General features: G+C 53.0%; 1 protein-coding gene across 3 annotated transcripts; it reads right to left on the reverse strand.

Annotated features, from left to right (window-relative positions):
* Window positions 1–5,311: 5,311 nt before the first annotated feature.
* LSM10 (LSM10, U7 small nuclear RNA associated) lies at window positions 5,312–10,324 on the reverse strand. Of its 3 annotated transcripts, none has more exons than XM_006158572.2 (2): window positions 10,229–10,324; window positions 5,312–7,718 (listed from the first exon to the last, which is right to left on the reverse strand). In XM_006158572.2, the coding sequence occupies exon 2, from the start codon at window positions 7,693–7,695 to the stop codon at window positions 7,324–7,326; it is 372 nt and encodes a 123-aa protein (XP_006158634.1). In that variant the 5' UTR covers window positions 7,696–7,718; window positions 10,229–10,324; the 3' UTR covers window positions 5,312–7,323. The 3 variants fall into 3 exon arrangements, with proteins under 3 accessions (XP_006158634.1, XP_006158633.1, XP_027631552.1); XM_006158571.2 differs by having other exon boundaries at window positions 10,047–10,324; XM_027775751.1 differs by having other exon boundaries at window positions 10,224–10,322.
* Between the last annotated feature and the right edge of the window lie 6,115 nt (window positions 10,325–16,439).

Below are 16,439 nucleotides of genomic sequence, written 5' to 3' on the forward strand. Positions count from 1 at the left end.
GCGCCCCCCCCCGCGCCGCCGCCCCCCCCCCCTCCCTCCATGGCTGCGGCGCCGCCACCTGACAACGGAAGTGACGCACCACCGCCCTCCTCCCCGGCCCGAGCCGCGGCCCCGCCCCCTCGTCCGCGTCCGCCGCCTGCGGCCCTCGGATTGGGGCGTCATCTTGACGACGGGCGGAAGCCTTCAGGCAAGCGACCGGGATCAGATTGCGGATTGGTCCGGGGCGGGGCCTGGGCCGGAACCTGTGAAACGATTGGAGGCTGGGCCTGGGGGGGGCGGTACTTACCGCTTATCTATGCCTGCGGTGAGGCTGGGACGGCGGCACCCCCCGCCCTGACTGCACACCGCCTGGCCCGCCCTACGCTCGCCCTGCGGGGATAGGGAGTCTCCCGCAGTTGGAAGACTGGCAGCTTGTGGTGTTTTTATCAAAAAAGTGACTCTCCCTTGGTCCCCCTTTTCCGGTTTCTGGAAGTCTGTGCGGAAAGCGCTGCAGTTCAGCTCAATGAAAGACAGGAATTCCTGTCGCAGCGCTTACAATTCATTTCCCCGTGGGGCTCTGCCTTTGTGGAAACCCCGATGCTGGCCAGCTTCAACCTGGAAATCCCGGGAGTCTTGACCTAAGGTTGACAGGGAAGAGTTAGTTCCTATTAACGACCGGCCATCTAACCTCAGTCGCTCCTACTGCAGTTTCGGTCCCTTACTCCTCCTCCTCCGGGCAACCACGCCCTCCATGAATCAGCTTCTTGCACCAGCAGATGAGCCCTTTAAAGGGATTGCATCAGGCTGGTGACTCACTGGGGCCTCTGAGAGCCTGGCTTCCCTCTGACAAGCAGAAGCAGCTTGTAGGGCTCGGGAGCTGCAGCACCCAGGGCCGGGGCCCCACTTCTCGGTCTCAGAGGTGTGAGCCTGGGCGCTTGCTGCTTATCACTGCCCAACTCTCAGCTGTCTTTGCAGCTGTCCCCTGGGTCACTCTATGTGGATTCATGTGTCCAAACCTGTGTGCAATGCCTAGGATATGTGGCTGGGCACTTAGGAGTTTACATTTGTCCTTCACACAGCCAGGGTATGAGAGTTGGCATGAGTGAGGTCTGACTGGCTCTGCTCGCGTCCTGTGTGTGTGTGAATGCCTAACACGCACTGAGCCTGTGCGAAAGCTGAACACCCGGGGCAGTCCGAACGGTGCCCACCATTGTGCTATACTTTGTTAAGCACTTAGAGACATTGGCTTTAGGGTCTGTGCAGATGAGGAAGCTAGAGCTCAGAGAGGGCAAGTGTCCTGTCCAAAGACACACAGCTAATGATTGCAGGGCTGTGATTTGAACTAGGTCTGCTGGATTCCAAAAAGCTGGGGTTTGAGTCCCTGCTGTTTTACTTACAGGCTGGGTGACTGTGTGCAAGCAAGTTCCCTAACCTTCCCTGTCCGTCCAGCTGGAGACCACGTCATGGGACCACTGCTTCATTGAGGCCGGTGACCAGGACAGGCACAAGAAACCAGGCCCAGCCTGCGAGGTTCTTCTCTCTGACAGACGGGAAAGCCTAGGGATTCCGGAAGCCCTGACTCTGACAAGAAGGAGTTTTGGGTTTTCCAGAGTTTTAATTATCGGCTAGATGAATCACTCCGGGCTGACACACCACCACCCTCAACCCCCACCCTCCCCACGGGGAGACTTGGCTGATTCAAAAGGTAAGATTTTAACAACGGAGAGGAGAAGGAAGAGAAAGGGGAGAAGGGGCAGTGAGTAGAAAGTGCAGGTGCCAACCAGAGGGAACAGGAAACTCATCAGGATGCCAGGACTCACACGCGCTGGCCACCTTGTCACAAAGCACCGGACAGCTGCTTGAGAGGCACAGCCGGTCTGCCCATCACAGGAGGTGGGAGACCTTCGGCCCCAGGGCCATCCTAAGGTTCTGATGTCCAGCTCATTGCCTGGCTGGCTTCCGGCTTCTCTTTGAGGCCAAGTCCCCAGGCCTATATCAGGCAATTTTGAGTGCAGACCCGCACAGCACGTCTGGGTATCACCACTCACATGGGTGGAGTCACCTCTTAACCTGTCTCCAGTAAGATGCCAAGAGTGCTGGGCAACTGGACCAGTCGGTGGTGTGGTGGTTCCGGTGGCTGAATTCCACATGGCTGACTATATGGTTTGAGTCCTGGACCGGGCGACTTGAAAAATATGCCAGGTGCATAAGTGTGTTCAAAATGCCAAGAGGGGAATAGAGAAGAGTCTGCAGCATGGCCGCCCTCCAGCGTGGGGGACTCTCACTTTTGCTCTTGTCTATCAGTGGCAACTATTTACTGGTTGGAAATGGGAAGCAATAATATTCATCTGACCAGTTTTCTCTTAAAGTTATTTCCATGATGAAGATGGGGCTCAATTATATTTTTTATTTCAGTCACCCCTGATAAATAGTAAATTTGAAGAAATAAAAACATCTAAAATACAAAAAACAAAAACAAAAACCAAAAAAACAAAAACAAAAACAAAACACGGTGCTGAGAACAAGAGTAAGAGTAGTTAGGGTCGTGGTTTGCAGTCTTTCAAACCTGAGTCCAAATCCCCGGTTGTGGTTGTTCGCCTGGAATTTCCCTGAGCCTGTTTGCCTATCTGTAAACTGGAGTTGGTAAGGGGAAGGGTTGTTAGAACAATGAAATAAAGACTTTCCACAGAGCCTGCTGGTGCACCCACTGTGTGCAGAGCACTGAGCTAGAGTCCAGATCCCAGACGCCAGCTCTACGCTCCTAGAGCTCCTAGTACAGGGCACGCGGGATGCCACCTTGGCACTGTGCCTCACTTACCCCTGGCCCGGGGAGAGCGCCTTCTCTCTCTGGGCTTCCCAACCTTCCCCCCTCCAAAGCTGCTTCTGCCATGAGCCTATGACAGCCCATGACGGAAGTCTGGTCTCCTCCCGTTGTTCCCGCTGGTCTCTCACTATCACTATAGCAGGGAGGAGTGCGATCAGGGAGCAGGCCCAGTTCTCTCCCAGGGTAGAGCTGAAGCCAGTCTGGTCACCCTCATACGCCAAGTGCAGTCTCTCTGGGCCCTTGAACAGGGATAAGAACTCGTGACTCCTGCCACCTTTGGGAGCCTTCAGCCAGGGGCGCCAGCCTGGGACTCACGCAACTGGACCCTCTCCTGTGCGTTCCGTCCTGCTCAGCCAGACCAGGAGGACGTGTTGTGTGGTCCTCCCCCAACCCCAAGTTCCTGGACTCTCCTCTCCAGGAAGGGGTGGGGGTGTGCTCGGTGCCACCTGGGGCTGCCATCCCCTGGGACCCTTGTGCTGCTGGAGCTCCATGAAGGCAGGACGTGTGGGCCTGAATGAGGGCTGGGGCAGTGGGCAGGACACATCCCAGAAGCCAACGTGGCGGTGACGTCCTGTACACATTTTCACCCTGTCCTTCGTGTCCTTTGGCCCTTCCCTGACTCGGGTTACTGTGTGTTCTGGTCTGTTCTGTTGCTAATTACAGAAAAGTTCTGAGTCTGGCTAACTGAAGAGAATCCAGTTTTATTCAGCTCACAGTTTGAAGGGCCAAGGTCCAGTGGCCACCTCTGGTCAGGGACCAGGCAGGAGCATGGTCTGTGTTCCCCAAGTGTTCTTCCTTGTAAACCCACCAGGAGCCAATCATGGGGGCCCACCCTGATGACCCTAATCCTGATCCCCCCAAAGCCCCACCTTTCAACACCATAGCTGGAGGCAGTTTTCACCCCTTAATCCCATTACAGTGGCTCAACACGTGACCCTTGGGAGGACATTGTCACTTCCAGGAGACAGTAATACAACAGAAGGCAGTTCAGTTTTAGCATCTAAATTCCCAGACCTAGCCTTCAGGAAGGAATGGAAGGAATTTCCGTGCAAGAGACAGACTTAGACAGCTGTGTACTGGGGTGTCTGGGAGGCAGACTGGGTGGGGGTGGGTCCTAGGATGGGGCAGCTTCCCCTCTTCCTTGGAGCAGGGCTATCAGCTGGGTTTCAGGGATTGAAAAGCAGAGAAGAGGGGCTGGCAGGTGGCATGGTGGTTGAGTCCTGGACTCTCACATGGCTAACTGCAGTTCAAGTCCCAGACCTGGCGACTTGCTTTCTCACTTTCCCTTTTTCTCTCTCTCTCTGATCAAATTATAATAATAATGGTGATGATGAATAAAATGAAATAATTCTTAAAAAAAAAAAAAAAAAGAAAAGCAGAGAAGAGCTGAGCTCCTTTTCCTGGTAGGGCACCAGAAAGAACCTCCTGGAGGGGTCTGGAGGTGCTGTGGAGGTACCGCGACTCACCCTGCACCCGCAGCCGCACAGGGAAAGCCCAGCGTGGGATCTGGACACCTCCCTGAGCAGGCTGGGTGTGTGTGCATGTGCTGCACATCCGGCCGACTGAGACGGGGAGGATTGCAGCTCGAAGGCTCAGTTGAGGGTGGCCTCCTCACCCATGGAATAAATAAACTTAAAAAAATTAAAAACACCCCGAACTTTCTGGAGAAGCAGTGTGGGCTGCATTTGACCAAGCAGGGCCAGACTAATCAGAGACCCAGGACTTTCTGGGCCTAACGTGGCCGGAGGAGAGCAGGAAAGAGCGTGACCACGGGAGAGGAGGCTCCCCCGCAGGGATCCCTTGGTCTGGAGAAGTGACTAAGTAGCAGCTTCCCTGGGCTGATGACAAAGACCCGAGCAAAACAGACATCTCGGGGGTGCTAGTCCCAAGGGACAGGGACGCTCTCCCCACGTCTTGGCGCCTTGGAAGGAGGCACCCAGAACTCAAGTGTAACTCTGGGGAAAGTGGGGGGGGGACTTTGAATTCACTATAGTTAAGTTTCTTCCCCTTAGGCGGTGGGGCAAATAGGAACTCAGGTGAGTTACAGAAAATTCAGAGGCCAGCCAGGTGGTGTGGAGGTTAATGATGCTGGATCCTGGGACCAGCAGTTGGCGTAATGGCTATGTTGCTGAACTCCCACATAGTCGAATGTGGTTCGAGTCCTGGCTTAAACTCCCGCTTGGGGGTGTGCGTGCCCAAGATCCCAAGAGGAGAATGATGAAGGGATTGAGGAATGGCCATCTCCCCGGGGCTGATTTCTCGCTTTCTGTCTCTCTGTCTCTGTCTTTCCGGCGAGCGCATGCGCTCTATAGCAAAAACCTCTCAAAAAAAAAAAAAAATGATGCTGGATCCTACAATGGCCAATAGTGTGGTTCAAGTCCTGGACCCGGTGGCCTGAAAAACACACTGGGGTACTGTGTGCGTGCTCGTTCAAAATCCGTGGCCATCCGCCCTGGGGAAAGAGGAAGGTGATTTACTCTCCCCGAGTGCACACACACCCACAGCAAATGAAGAAAAAGAAAGAAAATTCAGGTCTATTTCCTACACACCAGTCTGGAGCTGGAGACGCTCCTTGCACAGGCCCTGTGCCATCTGCCACTTCACCCCTGCCTGCCTCCCTGTCACAGGGCACTGGTAGAGCTGCAGCCCCAGGCCTTCACCCCAGGGCAGCTTCCCTTGCCTTTCCTAAGCTCCCTATGGGGCAGGCTCCTTCTCACTTTAAATTCCACTTCCTCAGACCTACCAGTTTGCAAGATAAAACCACCCGTGATTCTGTCTCAAAGGCCCTGTTTATTTCCTTTGGTTTTTGTTTATCTTCTAAAATGTCAGCCCCTGAGGGAAAGTCCCTGGCCTGCCCTGATACTCCCTCAGTGGCTCTCTGGGCCTGGTGCATACCTGCTCAAGGATTACCTGTGGGTGGCCCACGGTGGCAGTCAGGAAGTTGCTGGCTTCCCCAGGCTGGTGGGCACTGAGGTCCCCCGGCCCTGCCTGGGCCCTACTGACCTTTTCCCAGCAACCTAGGAACAGATTACAAAAGGGCCATACCCCTGGGCCTTGAGGACTGTGCTCTAATCTGGGCAGATGCGCGTCCCCTCCCAGTCTGGCCTTAGGAATGACAGAAGGCCCCGGGTCTGGCCATGGTGCTTAAGGACGCAGTCCTGAGCCTCACTGCTTCTCTCGCTGGCTGTGCTCCTGGAACACTGTGGGAGTCTCAGAGCTGGACATCCTGGCAGGCCTAGGCCTGAACCCAGCGTAAGCTCTTCAAGCTGCGAAACACATGCAGATACGAGAAGAGCCCGCCAGGAAGGCTGCAGGAGCCTCCCACCAGAGGAGGTCTCTCCCCTCTTACTGACGGTGCCTGGACATTTCCTTGGTGAGGCCCTCCCTCTGGGCCTGCCATCTGGCTTCTCCTACCAGCAGTCACCTGTGGTGTCAGTCCCCTTAACTCTCGCTGCCAGAGGGGCCTAGAAACTCAGAGAAGCAGTTTCCTCCCTGCCTGAGCTTTCTGTTCTCTCCTAACGGCAAAGGCCAGAGTCCAGGGGGCTTCCAGGCCCTCGGGTCAGTGACTAAAATACAGTCTGCAGAAGCATGGTGGGTGGGAGGGCGTCACCAGTGCAGTTAGGTCCAGGGTTCTGGTGTGAGTCTGGGGTCAGGGCCAGGACAGTGCATTTCCTACCCACTTTCCCGCTGGCTCTGACAAGGCTGTCACAAAGAACTGAGTGAGAACACGAGTGCAGTGGCCTTGGCCACTGGTCCCCAAACGAACACCCCTCTCTCAACTCTCCCTCAAGAAATGAGAGTGCTGGGCTGGCCCCATAGCCTGGTGGTTAAAGGAGAGCCCACATGGCTGACTGCAGCAGTCTGAATTCTGGTCCTGGTGGCCTGAAAACATGCTGGGTGCTTGTGCAAGAAGAGCCATTTCCACCCGACAGCCCGAAGTATCTCCTACAATTCTCAAACTGGGCTGCATACATATCAGCATCCCCTGGGAGACTGAAAGCAAAAGCAAAAACAAAACAACCCCAAACCCCCCCAAAGCCCCGTAGCACTCAGGCCACACTCGTGCCACGTAAATCTGAACCTGAGGTGGCGCAGGTGCTTCCATGGAGCCGCCTTGTCGGAGGCCCAGCACAGGATGCCGCGGCCCCCCCAGAGCAGAGAGCGCGAGGCATGGCCTGTGCGTATCCAGGCTGGGCTTTATAAGAACACGAACACACCTGCAGGAGAAGCAGGGACGCTAGGGGCGGCTCAGGCTGAGGTCACTTCATCATTTTCACTGGGACAGGGCTGAGCCATATCTGCCAGATGCCCTCCATCAGTAAATCAGAGATCCTGTCACCTACTCCAAGGCCTAGGCCCAGAGAGGGCCCTGGGTCCCAGGGTGAGCCTGGGAGTGGGGGCCCGTGAGAGGCAGCTATGGGTGGCACATCAACATCAGTTTCTGGGCAGGGAGGGTGGCAGGGTTGGCTCAGACCACCGGAGGAACCTGAGTTGGGGCTGCAGCTGCTGAGGGGACAGTCTCACTTAGAGCTTTTGGAGGGGAATTCCCGCCGGCCTTGGCCCTTGCCGCCAAAGTTGCGCACCCGGTGGATGATCTGCAGCTGCTGCTCGATGGTGGAGGTGATGTTCACGTCATCCGGGATGTGGACGTAACGCACGTTGCGCCCTGTCACAAAGAGGTCATCCAGCTTGACCTGGTGCCCCCACCGGTCTGTGTAGGTGACCTGGGCCAGGCGGATGTTCATGAAAGCATCCACGTTGTCTATGCGGCCGCGGGCCACACTCTCATCCCGCAGGTCCACGGTGGTCACCAGGCCCTGGAGGCCCTGCAGCAGGATGATCAGGCTGTTCTCCGAGATGGTCCGCTCCTTCACCGAGTGGCTCACGGCCATCCTCCCACCCCGCTGGCGGCTTGCTGCGGGCAGGAGCACACGATGGGAGGGGAGCTGTAGCTGGCAGGAGGGCTGACTCCTCTCCACCAGGTCCTCGAACAAAATTCCTAGCACAGACCCCACCCCCAAGCCTGGCCAACTCCCCAGTGTGTATCTGTAGACACAGGTGCTTCAGGCACACACGGAATCCTCACACCACCTTGCAGGCCATTTACAAGCTTATACCTATTTGACAAATGAGGACAACATGGCAGGAGAGGTTAAGTAACTTGCCCAAGGTACACAGCCGGGAGTGGTGGTGCTTCCAAATCCACAGCTGCCTTATCCGGACCCACACCAGAGGTTCCAAATGCTCACTGTACACTGCAAAAACCTGGTGAGTTTTTACCCACTTTCCATACCCCAGAGATTCTGATGCATGCGGGTGGGGGGCTGGGAGGTCCTCCTATTTCTCTAAAAGCTCCTCAGGTCATTGTAACGTGCTGACAAGTTTGAGAACCACTGCTCTGAAGTGTACTTCTTTGCTACATAAAATATGGCCTGTATGGGGCTGGCAGGTGGCATGGTGGTTAAAGGCGCGGGACTCCCACATGGTCGACCACGGTTTGAGTCTTGGACTTGGTGGCTTACTTTCTGGTCAAATAAATAAATAAATAGTTAAAAAAAAAAAAACACACACAGTCTGTGGATTAACTGTTTCACCATCACCTGGGCACCTGTTAGAAACGTATAAATTCAGGGGGCTGGCAGGTGGTGTGGTGGTTAAGGGTGCTGCACTCCCTCATGGCCGACCATGGTTCAAGTCCCAGACCTGGAGACTTGCTTTCTTTTCCTTTTTTTTTTGAGAGGTTTTTGATATAGGGTGCATGTGCTCATCAGAAAGATATAGAAAGAGAAATAGAAAGCGAGAAATCACCCCCCCAGGGGGATGGCCATGCCGCAACCCCTTCTTCTCCATTTTCCTCTTGGGATCTTGGGCACGCACGCACACGGGCATGGCGTGAGTTTAAGTCACCAGGTCCGGGACTCAAACTACAGTCGACCAGAAGGGAGTCCAGCGACAAAGCCATTACGCTACCTTCTAGTCCCTTGGTTTGCTTTCTCACTTTCTCTGTCCCTCTTTGGTCAAATTAAAAAAATAAATAAGTAAATAAATAAATACAATTAAATAATTCTTAAAAAAATGTATAAACTCAGGACCAGCAGGTGGCATGGTGAAGGGCACTGGACTCCCACATGGCCAACCATGGCTTGAGTCCCTGACCTGGCACCTTGCTTTCTCACTTTCTCTCTGTTGCTCTGTCCCTCTCTGGTCAAATCAACAATAAATAAGTAAAGTTAAATAACAAATAATTCTTAAAAAAAAAAAAAAGAAAAAAAAAAATTTAAAAACAAAAAAGGCAGGTGGCATAGTGGTTAAGGTGCTGGAACTTCCCACATGGCCAACTATGGTTCGAGTCCCGGACATGGTGACTTGCATTCTCACTTTCCCCCTCTCTCTGTGTCTTTCTGGGCAAATTAAAATTAATTAATTAATTAACAACAACAAAAACAAACCTCAGATCTCACCCTGTACCCACTGAAACAATCTGCATTTAACACGACCCCTCGGGGAATTAGATGCCCCCTAGAGTTTGAAAATCATCGGTTGACACCAGCAGATCCCGTCAGAATCCCCTGGAGGGCTTGTTAAACCACAGACCTGGGCCCCACTCCCAGTTTCTGACTCAGGCCCGAGAACACGCATCACTCGCTCCCAGGTGATGCTGATGTTGCTGGGCAGAAAGAATTCCACACTCTCGGAACTACTGGTCTCACCATGCAGTTGCCACATGAATAGAGATTTAAGGAACCAATTTTCAAAAAATACAGGAACACATAAAGAACATCAATTCTGAAGGTGGAGAAACCTCGGTGGGAATCCGCATTCCACTCCTAACTGAACGGTTTCTTACAGTCGCTGAGCTGTCATGCATGCATTAAACCCTAGGCTAAACAGGGCTGCCAGGCTCTCCACACCGACGGTTCTTTCCTTCCTCTCGGGCCTGACGTCGTGTTAGCACATTAACCCGTCTGATATTTCAGTTTCCACCGCCGACTGGCAGGACCTCGCTCAGAACCGCGACAGCCCTGTGCTGCTCCGCACTGCGTGTGGCCAGCCAGGCCACACCACCGACCCGGGGAGCTGGGAGCCGGTCCTGGGAGGGGTCCCCAGCCGGGCTTCAGCCTGAGGAATCTGATCAAGCAAGGGCTCGGGGCTGCAAAGCGCAGTCCCTGGCGCTCGAGTGCGGCCCGGGTTCTAGCACCGGCTCTGCCAGTTCCTAGGAGGGAGTCCTCCCGAAGCCACTTACTTGCTTCCTCCAGGCCGGAGCTCAAGGATACCACGCGGAAGGCGAGGGCCCTTTGCTCGCACAGCCGCGGGAGTGGGTTTGTGGAGATGAGCGACAGTCCGGGCGGGGCTCAGAGGACGCTTCCCGGGCTCCCAGCCATCCGCCCGGGATCCCCGCACACCAACCACCCGGACCCACCGCACCGGATCCCCTCCGCTTTCCAGGTCCGGATCGCCCCCGAGGCTATCAGAGCTGGCCCGCCTCGCGCCGGGTGCAGGTCCGGGCGGGAAAGCCATGGTAACGGCGGGCGCTCCGCCCTCCGGAAACGCAGCCTGCGCCGGTGCGTGGGGCCGGCCGGAGACTACAAAACCCAGAATGCATCGCGTCGCGCACCCTACGTCATCGGAATCGCGCCTCAGCGGGAGGCGGGGTTCATTCATTCATTAATCGCTCATTGCGCGGCCTCGTGGTCTCGGGCTCCACTGAGCGCTGAGCAGAGAACGGCCACCAGGGCCTGATGGCTCCCTGAGCTGAAGGCGCTGTGGGAAGAGAGTTTAAGAAAGATAGGCCACGGGCCAGCAGTTGGCATAATGGCTATGTCGCTGCACTCTCATGTAGTGGACCTCGGTTCGAGTGGCTTAAACTCACTGCCGGGTGCATGTGTGTGCGTGCCCAAGATCCCGAGAGGAGAATGGAGGAGAAGGGATTGCGGCGTGGTCATCCCCCCTGGGGGGCGATTTCCCACTTTCTGTCTTTCTCTGTCTCTGTCTGGCCAGCACACATGCCCTATACCCTAAAAACCTCTCCAAAAAAGAAAAAAAGTAAAAAAAAAAAAAAAAAAAGACATTACCTATGTTGTCATTGTCAAAAAAAAAAAAAAGTCATTGTCAACAGAGGTGTCACTGCCCAGAAATCAAACAAATGTAGAATATAAGCATGTATGATGTAGAATATAACATGTATAGAGAGGCATTGTGGCATTAGTGGGGACCGTCAAGGTAACCAAATAATCCACAATAATTTCCATTTCTCCCTACGATGGATCTTAAAAAAAAAGAATCCTGTCACCAAGCATGAGAGAGGAAGAGAGGAGCATGTGCCAGGGTGTTTTTCAAGGTGCTGGGGCTGGGACTGGAGGGGTGACCAGATCTGTGGGATCCAGCTCTCTGTCCACTAGGCCGTGTAACCACACTTGAAAAGCAGTGAGTTACACGAAGCTGCAGGGAAGATTGGACTGTCCAGGGTCCCGGTTCCTCCTGGAACTCCCTCGGCTCTCTCATTCCTGACTCCCTCTGCTGTCAGCTGTCCAGGAATTCAGCAGCTGAAAAGGAGTTTATCCAGACCATTCTTCAAAGGCAATAAGAGGTTGGAAACGATTGTTTTAGTTTTCAGATTAAAAAAATTTATTTGCTATATAGGCTGTGTGTGCTTACTAAAGAGAAAGAGAGCGACAGAAAGGGAAAGTGAGAAATCACCCCACAGGGGATGACCACACTGGAATCCTTTCTCCTCAATTCTTCTCTTGGGATTTTTGAATATGCACATACATGCGCCTGGTACAATTTTTGTCTTTTGCTTATTGTTAAGTTCTTTGCCATAGGGTATGTGCCCTCACCAGAGAGGAGAGACAGTAAGAGACAAAGTGATAGATTACCCCCAGGGTGCATGAACATGCCACAATCCCTTCTCCATTCTATGGGATTTGGGGCATGCACCCACACATGCCCAGTCTGGCATGATTTTTAAGTTGCTGAGTTTGGAACGCAAATAGTATAGTCTGCCATGTGAGATTCAGCTGCTTAACCACCATGCCACCAGCTGGCCCAAGTTTTCAGATTTTTTTCTTTTTTTTGGAGAGGTTTTTGCTATAGGGCGCGTTCGCTTGCCAGACAGACAGACAGAAACAGAGAGACAGAAAGCAAGAAATCACCCCACCCCCCGGGGGGATGGCCACGCCGCAATCCCTTCTCCTCCATTCTCCTCTCGGGATCTTGGGCATGCACGCACACGCGCCCGGCGTGAGTTTTAAGCCACCGGGTCCGGGACACGAACCACGGTCGACTACGTGGGAGTCCAGCGACATAGCCATTACGCTAACTGCTAGTCTCAACTTTTCAGATTTTAATGTGAGTCTTTAAGATTAGGTATTAGATAATTTGGATTTATTATTATTAATTTGCTGTAGGGTGTGTGCACAGAGAGGGAGAGAGAGAAAGTGAGAAAGCACCCCCCACCCCCCGGGGATGACCACATTGGCATCGTCTCTCCTCTACTCCCCTCTTGGGATTTTGGGCACACATACACATGTGCCCAATATCTTTCAAGCCTCTGGGTCCAGGACTTGAACTGCACAGTCGGCCATATGGGATCCAGCTGCCTTAGTACCACACCACCAGCTGACTTCTATTTAAAATTATTATTATTTTTTTTTGGAGAAGTTTTTGCTATAGGGTGCGTGTGCTCACCAGACAGACAGACAAAGAGAGACAGAAAGCAAGAAATCACCCCCCAGGGGAGATGGCCACGCCACAATCCCTTCTCCTCCGTTCTCCTCTCGGGATCTTAGGCACGCACGCGCACGCGCCCAGCATGAGTTTTAAGCCACCGAGTCCGGGACGCGAACAGTGGTCAACTACGTGGGAGTCCAGTGACATAGCCATTACACTAACTGCTGGTCCCATGTTTAAAATTTTTTGAAATACTTTTAGGTTTGGGGGGTGTTAGTTTCAAGTGAATCTAGCTGCTACAGTAGCACTCGGCCACGGCCACGGTAGCACTCGGCCATGGCCACGGTAGCACTCGGCCACGGCTAGAATCTAGGTGCGTGAGCCCTGTCTTGTTTCCTTTGCTCCCTGCTGGCTCCCATGCTCCTCTGGTGGCGCTGAAGCCACGCCAGCCAGCTTGTTTCCCTCAGTATTTGTGTAAGTCTAGAGACGTGAAATTCAAGAATTGCCTCATCACAGGGCTGCCTTGCCAGAGATCTGTATCTTGTTTATTTACCAAGATACGTTTGTGGTCGCCCTATCACTCTGGGGTAGGTGCAGGGAGGGAGCTGCTGCTTCCGGCCTCCAAGGCCCCAGGACATGCAAGGAACAGACAGGGAAGCTAGGATTTGTGACCATGTAGCAGCTACACTCCAAGCAGGGCGGCACCTTCCCTTCACCTGTCACCCCATCAGGGCCCCAACTGCTGACTGGATTGCTAAAAAGACACTAAATCAGAAGGCACTCCGTGTCTGCCACAGACACCTCCGCAAGATACACGTCTTCCCAACAGACCTTCTGCAGGGCGAAGATGTCTTTATTTATTTATTTAAACTTTATTTATTTTAACTTGACCAAAGAGGGACAGAGAGAGAGAGGGCGGGGGGAGTGAAAAAGCAAACCACCAGGTCTAAGACCTGAACAGAGGTTGGCCATGTGGGAGTCCAGTGTCCTTAACCACCACGCCACCTGCCGGCCTCAAGATGTGTTTCTTTTTTTTCTTTTTCTTTTTACTTAATGGCTATATGGCCAGCAGGTGATGTGGTGGTTAAAGGTGTTGGATTCCCATATCACCAACCATGGTTTGAGTCCCAGACCTGGTGGCTTGCTTTCTTGCTTTCCTTTTTTCTCTCTCTCTCACTGTCTCTATCTGGTCAAATTGAAAAATAATAATAACAAACGGAATTAAATAAATAAATAATTCTTTTTAAAAATAATTAGTTTATTATTTTTTTCCACATGAATTTTGCCAGAGAAAGACCGAATGAGAGAGAGAGGGAGAGTGAGAAAGCAAGCTGCCAAGTTTGGGACTCAAATCGCCGTTGGCCATGTGGGAATTCCAGCGCTTTAACCACCATGCAACCTGCGGGCCCTTAAATAAAGAGTTCTTAAATGATTAAAAAAAAGAGTTATTTTATTTATTTTTTATTTTTAAAGAAATGGTCAACTCTGTGTTTGACCACTTCCATTTAAAAAAAAATTAAAGAATTATTTTAACTTTTATTTTTGTATTTAATTATTTTAATTTAACCAGAGAGAGAGAGAGAGAAAGTGAGAAGGCAAGTTGTCAGGTCCAGGATTTGAACCACGGTTGGCCATGTGGAAGTCCAGCACCCTTAACCACCATGCCACCTGCCAGCCCCTAATCTGTTTATTTTAAACATTTTGCTATAAGGCTCACCAGAGAGAAAGAGTGAGCATGAAAAAGCAAAGCCTCTAGGTCTAGGACTCAAACCATAGTCAGCCATGTGGGAGGTCCAGTGCCTTAACCACCACTCACCTGCCGCCCTCAGAGTGTCTGTATAGGTCAGAAAGTGTAACTTCAGTGGGTAGGAAGCAAGTACTTACGATCATTTCCCTTCCTGCATCTGAACCCTGTGCTAAAGGCCAGCCAGACGGCAGCTTCACTGGGCCTTTTCAGAGCCATGCTTGCCTCTGTTCTTCCCAGGTGGGAGTAGCCATGGAGGTCCCTGCAGTCAGCCCCACCCCAGACGGTGCCCAGCTCAGTTAGCCTCTCCTAGCTCTGCCATAGGGCTGCCTGGACCTGGGTCTCTGTGTGCTGGCTGACCCCGAGCATGCTGGTTACTCCGTCTTAGGAGCTTGTGGTGGAGGACTGCCCCCTGAGAATACCATACCTGGACCCAGGTAGATCTGGCATCCTTGCCAAGGGAAGTGGCTCAGCTGGCACCAGGAAGGGAAAGTGGCAACCATGTGTCTTTTGCACACCGGCCTGGGGCTCTGTGGGTAGGGTGTCTGATGGCAAAGCCGAGGACAGAGCTGTCCCAGCACATCGAGCTGGTGTCCTTAGAAGGCAAGCAGCCTAGGTGGCCCAGGATGACTGTGGGGTACAGAGAGCTGAACAGCCAAAGGTCCTCTAGGTTTGCATCTTTTTTTTTTTTTAAGAGATTTTTGCTATAGGGTGCGTGCGCTCACCAGAAAGATAGAGAGAGACAGAGAGACAGAAAAAGAGAAATCACCCCCCAGGGGGGATGGCCACACCGCAATCCCTTCTCCTCCATTCTCCTCTTGGGATCTTGGGCACACATGCACACGCGCCTGGCATGAGTTTTAAGCCACCGGGTCCAGGACGCGAATCGCGGTCGACTACATGAGAGTCCAGCGACATAGCCATTACGCTAACTGCTGGTCCCTGGTATGTGTCTTTGTGTGGGCTAACCCACATCCCAATGTGGGCAGGGAGACAGGCAGACCCATGTCCTGCCAGGGGCCTGGCTGGGTGCACACTTTTTTGCCCACTCTGAGCTATGGTTTGAGTGAGGCCCTCCAAAATCTACGAGACAGGAATTTGGTTGTGGGATTAAGAGGGTGAGAACTTACTCTGTGGAAGTAAGCAGTGGGCCTTTGGGAGGTGATCAGGATTAAGGTCATCAGGCTGGGCCCCGCCATGATCAAATGCCAGTGGGTCTGAGACAGGTACACGGACACGGACACAGACAGGGGGCGCTGCTTGGCCTCCTCTTGTGATCGACGCCTGCTGCCATGTTACCCACCAGCATGACCCTTGCCAGAGGTGGCCCCTTGACCCTGCACCTCCAAAACTACGAGCTGGAGAAGCCTCTTCTTCTTTTTAAAAATACTTATTTATTTATTTCCACTTATTATGATTATTTTTTGCTTTTGGACTAGACAGAGAGAAAGGGAATGCGAGAAAGCAAGCCGTCAGGTCTGGGACTCGAACTATGGTTGGCCATGCAGGAATCCAGAGCCTTTAATTACCACGCCTCTGCCAGCCCTGAAGTCTCTTCTTTTAAAGACACAATTTTCCTTTACCCATGACAGAGCATGTGCATGCACATGTAAGTGACAGAAAAAAAGCGACCGAGGGAACCAGCAGTTAGCGTAATGGTTATGTCGCTGGACTCCCACGTAGTCAACTGCGGTTCGCATCCCGGACCTGGTGGCTTAAAACTCACACCGGGTGCATGTGCATGCGTGCCCAAGATCCCGAGAGGAGAATGGAGGAGAAGGGATTGCGGCGTGACCATCTCCCCTGGGGGGTGATTTCTCGCTTTCTGTCTCTATGTCTCTCTGTCTGTCTGGCGAGCGCACGCACCCTATAGTGAAAACCTCTCCAAAAAAAAAAAGAATAAAAGCAACCGAGAGGGGCGTCCTCTATGGGGTCTGGCCACGCCCTGGCCCCTCCCTCCAGCCCTCCAGGCCACTGGGTCTCAGGTACTCGGGTGTGTGTGCTTCGCGCCCTTCGTGTTTCACGCCAGCTGGGCTGGGATCCGAATCGTGCAATCACCGCGTGGGATCCAGCTCTTCTTTCTTCTTTCTTTTTCTTTTTTTTTTTTAGAGGTTTTCGCTATAGGGCACGTGCGCTCGCCAGAGACAGACATAGAGACAGAAAGTGAGAAATCATCCCCCAGGGGGGATGGCCACGCCGCAATCCCTTCTCCTCCATTCTGGG

This window comes from Tupaia chinensis, unplaced genomic scaffold (assembly GCF_000334495.1).
Source record: "Tupaia chinensis unplaced genomic scaffold, TupChi_1.0 Scaffold000604_1, whole genome shotgun sequence".
Lineage (NCBI taxonomy): Eukaryota > Metazoa > Chordata > Mammalia > Scandentia > Tupaiidae > Tupaia > Tupaia belangeri.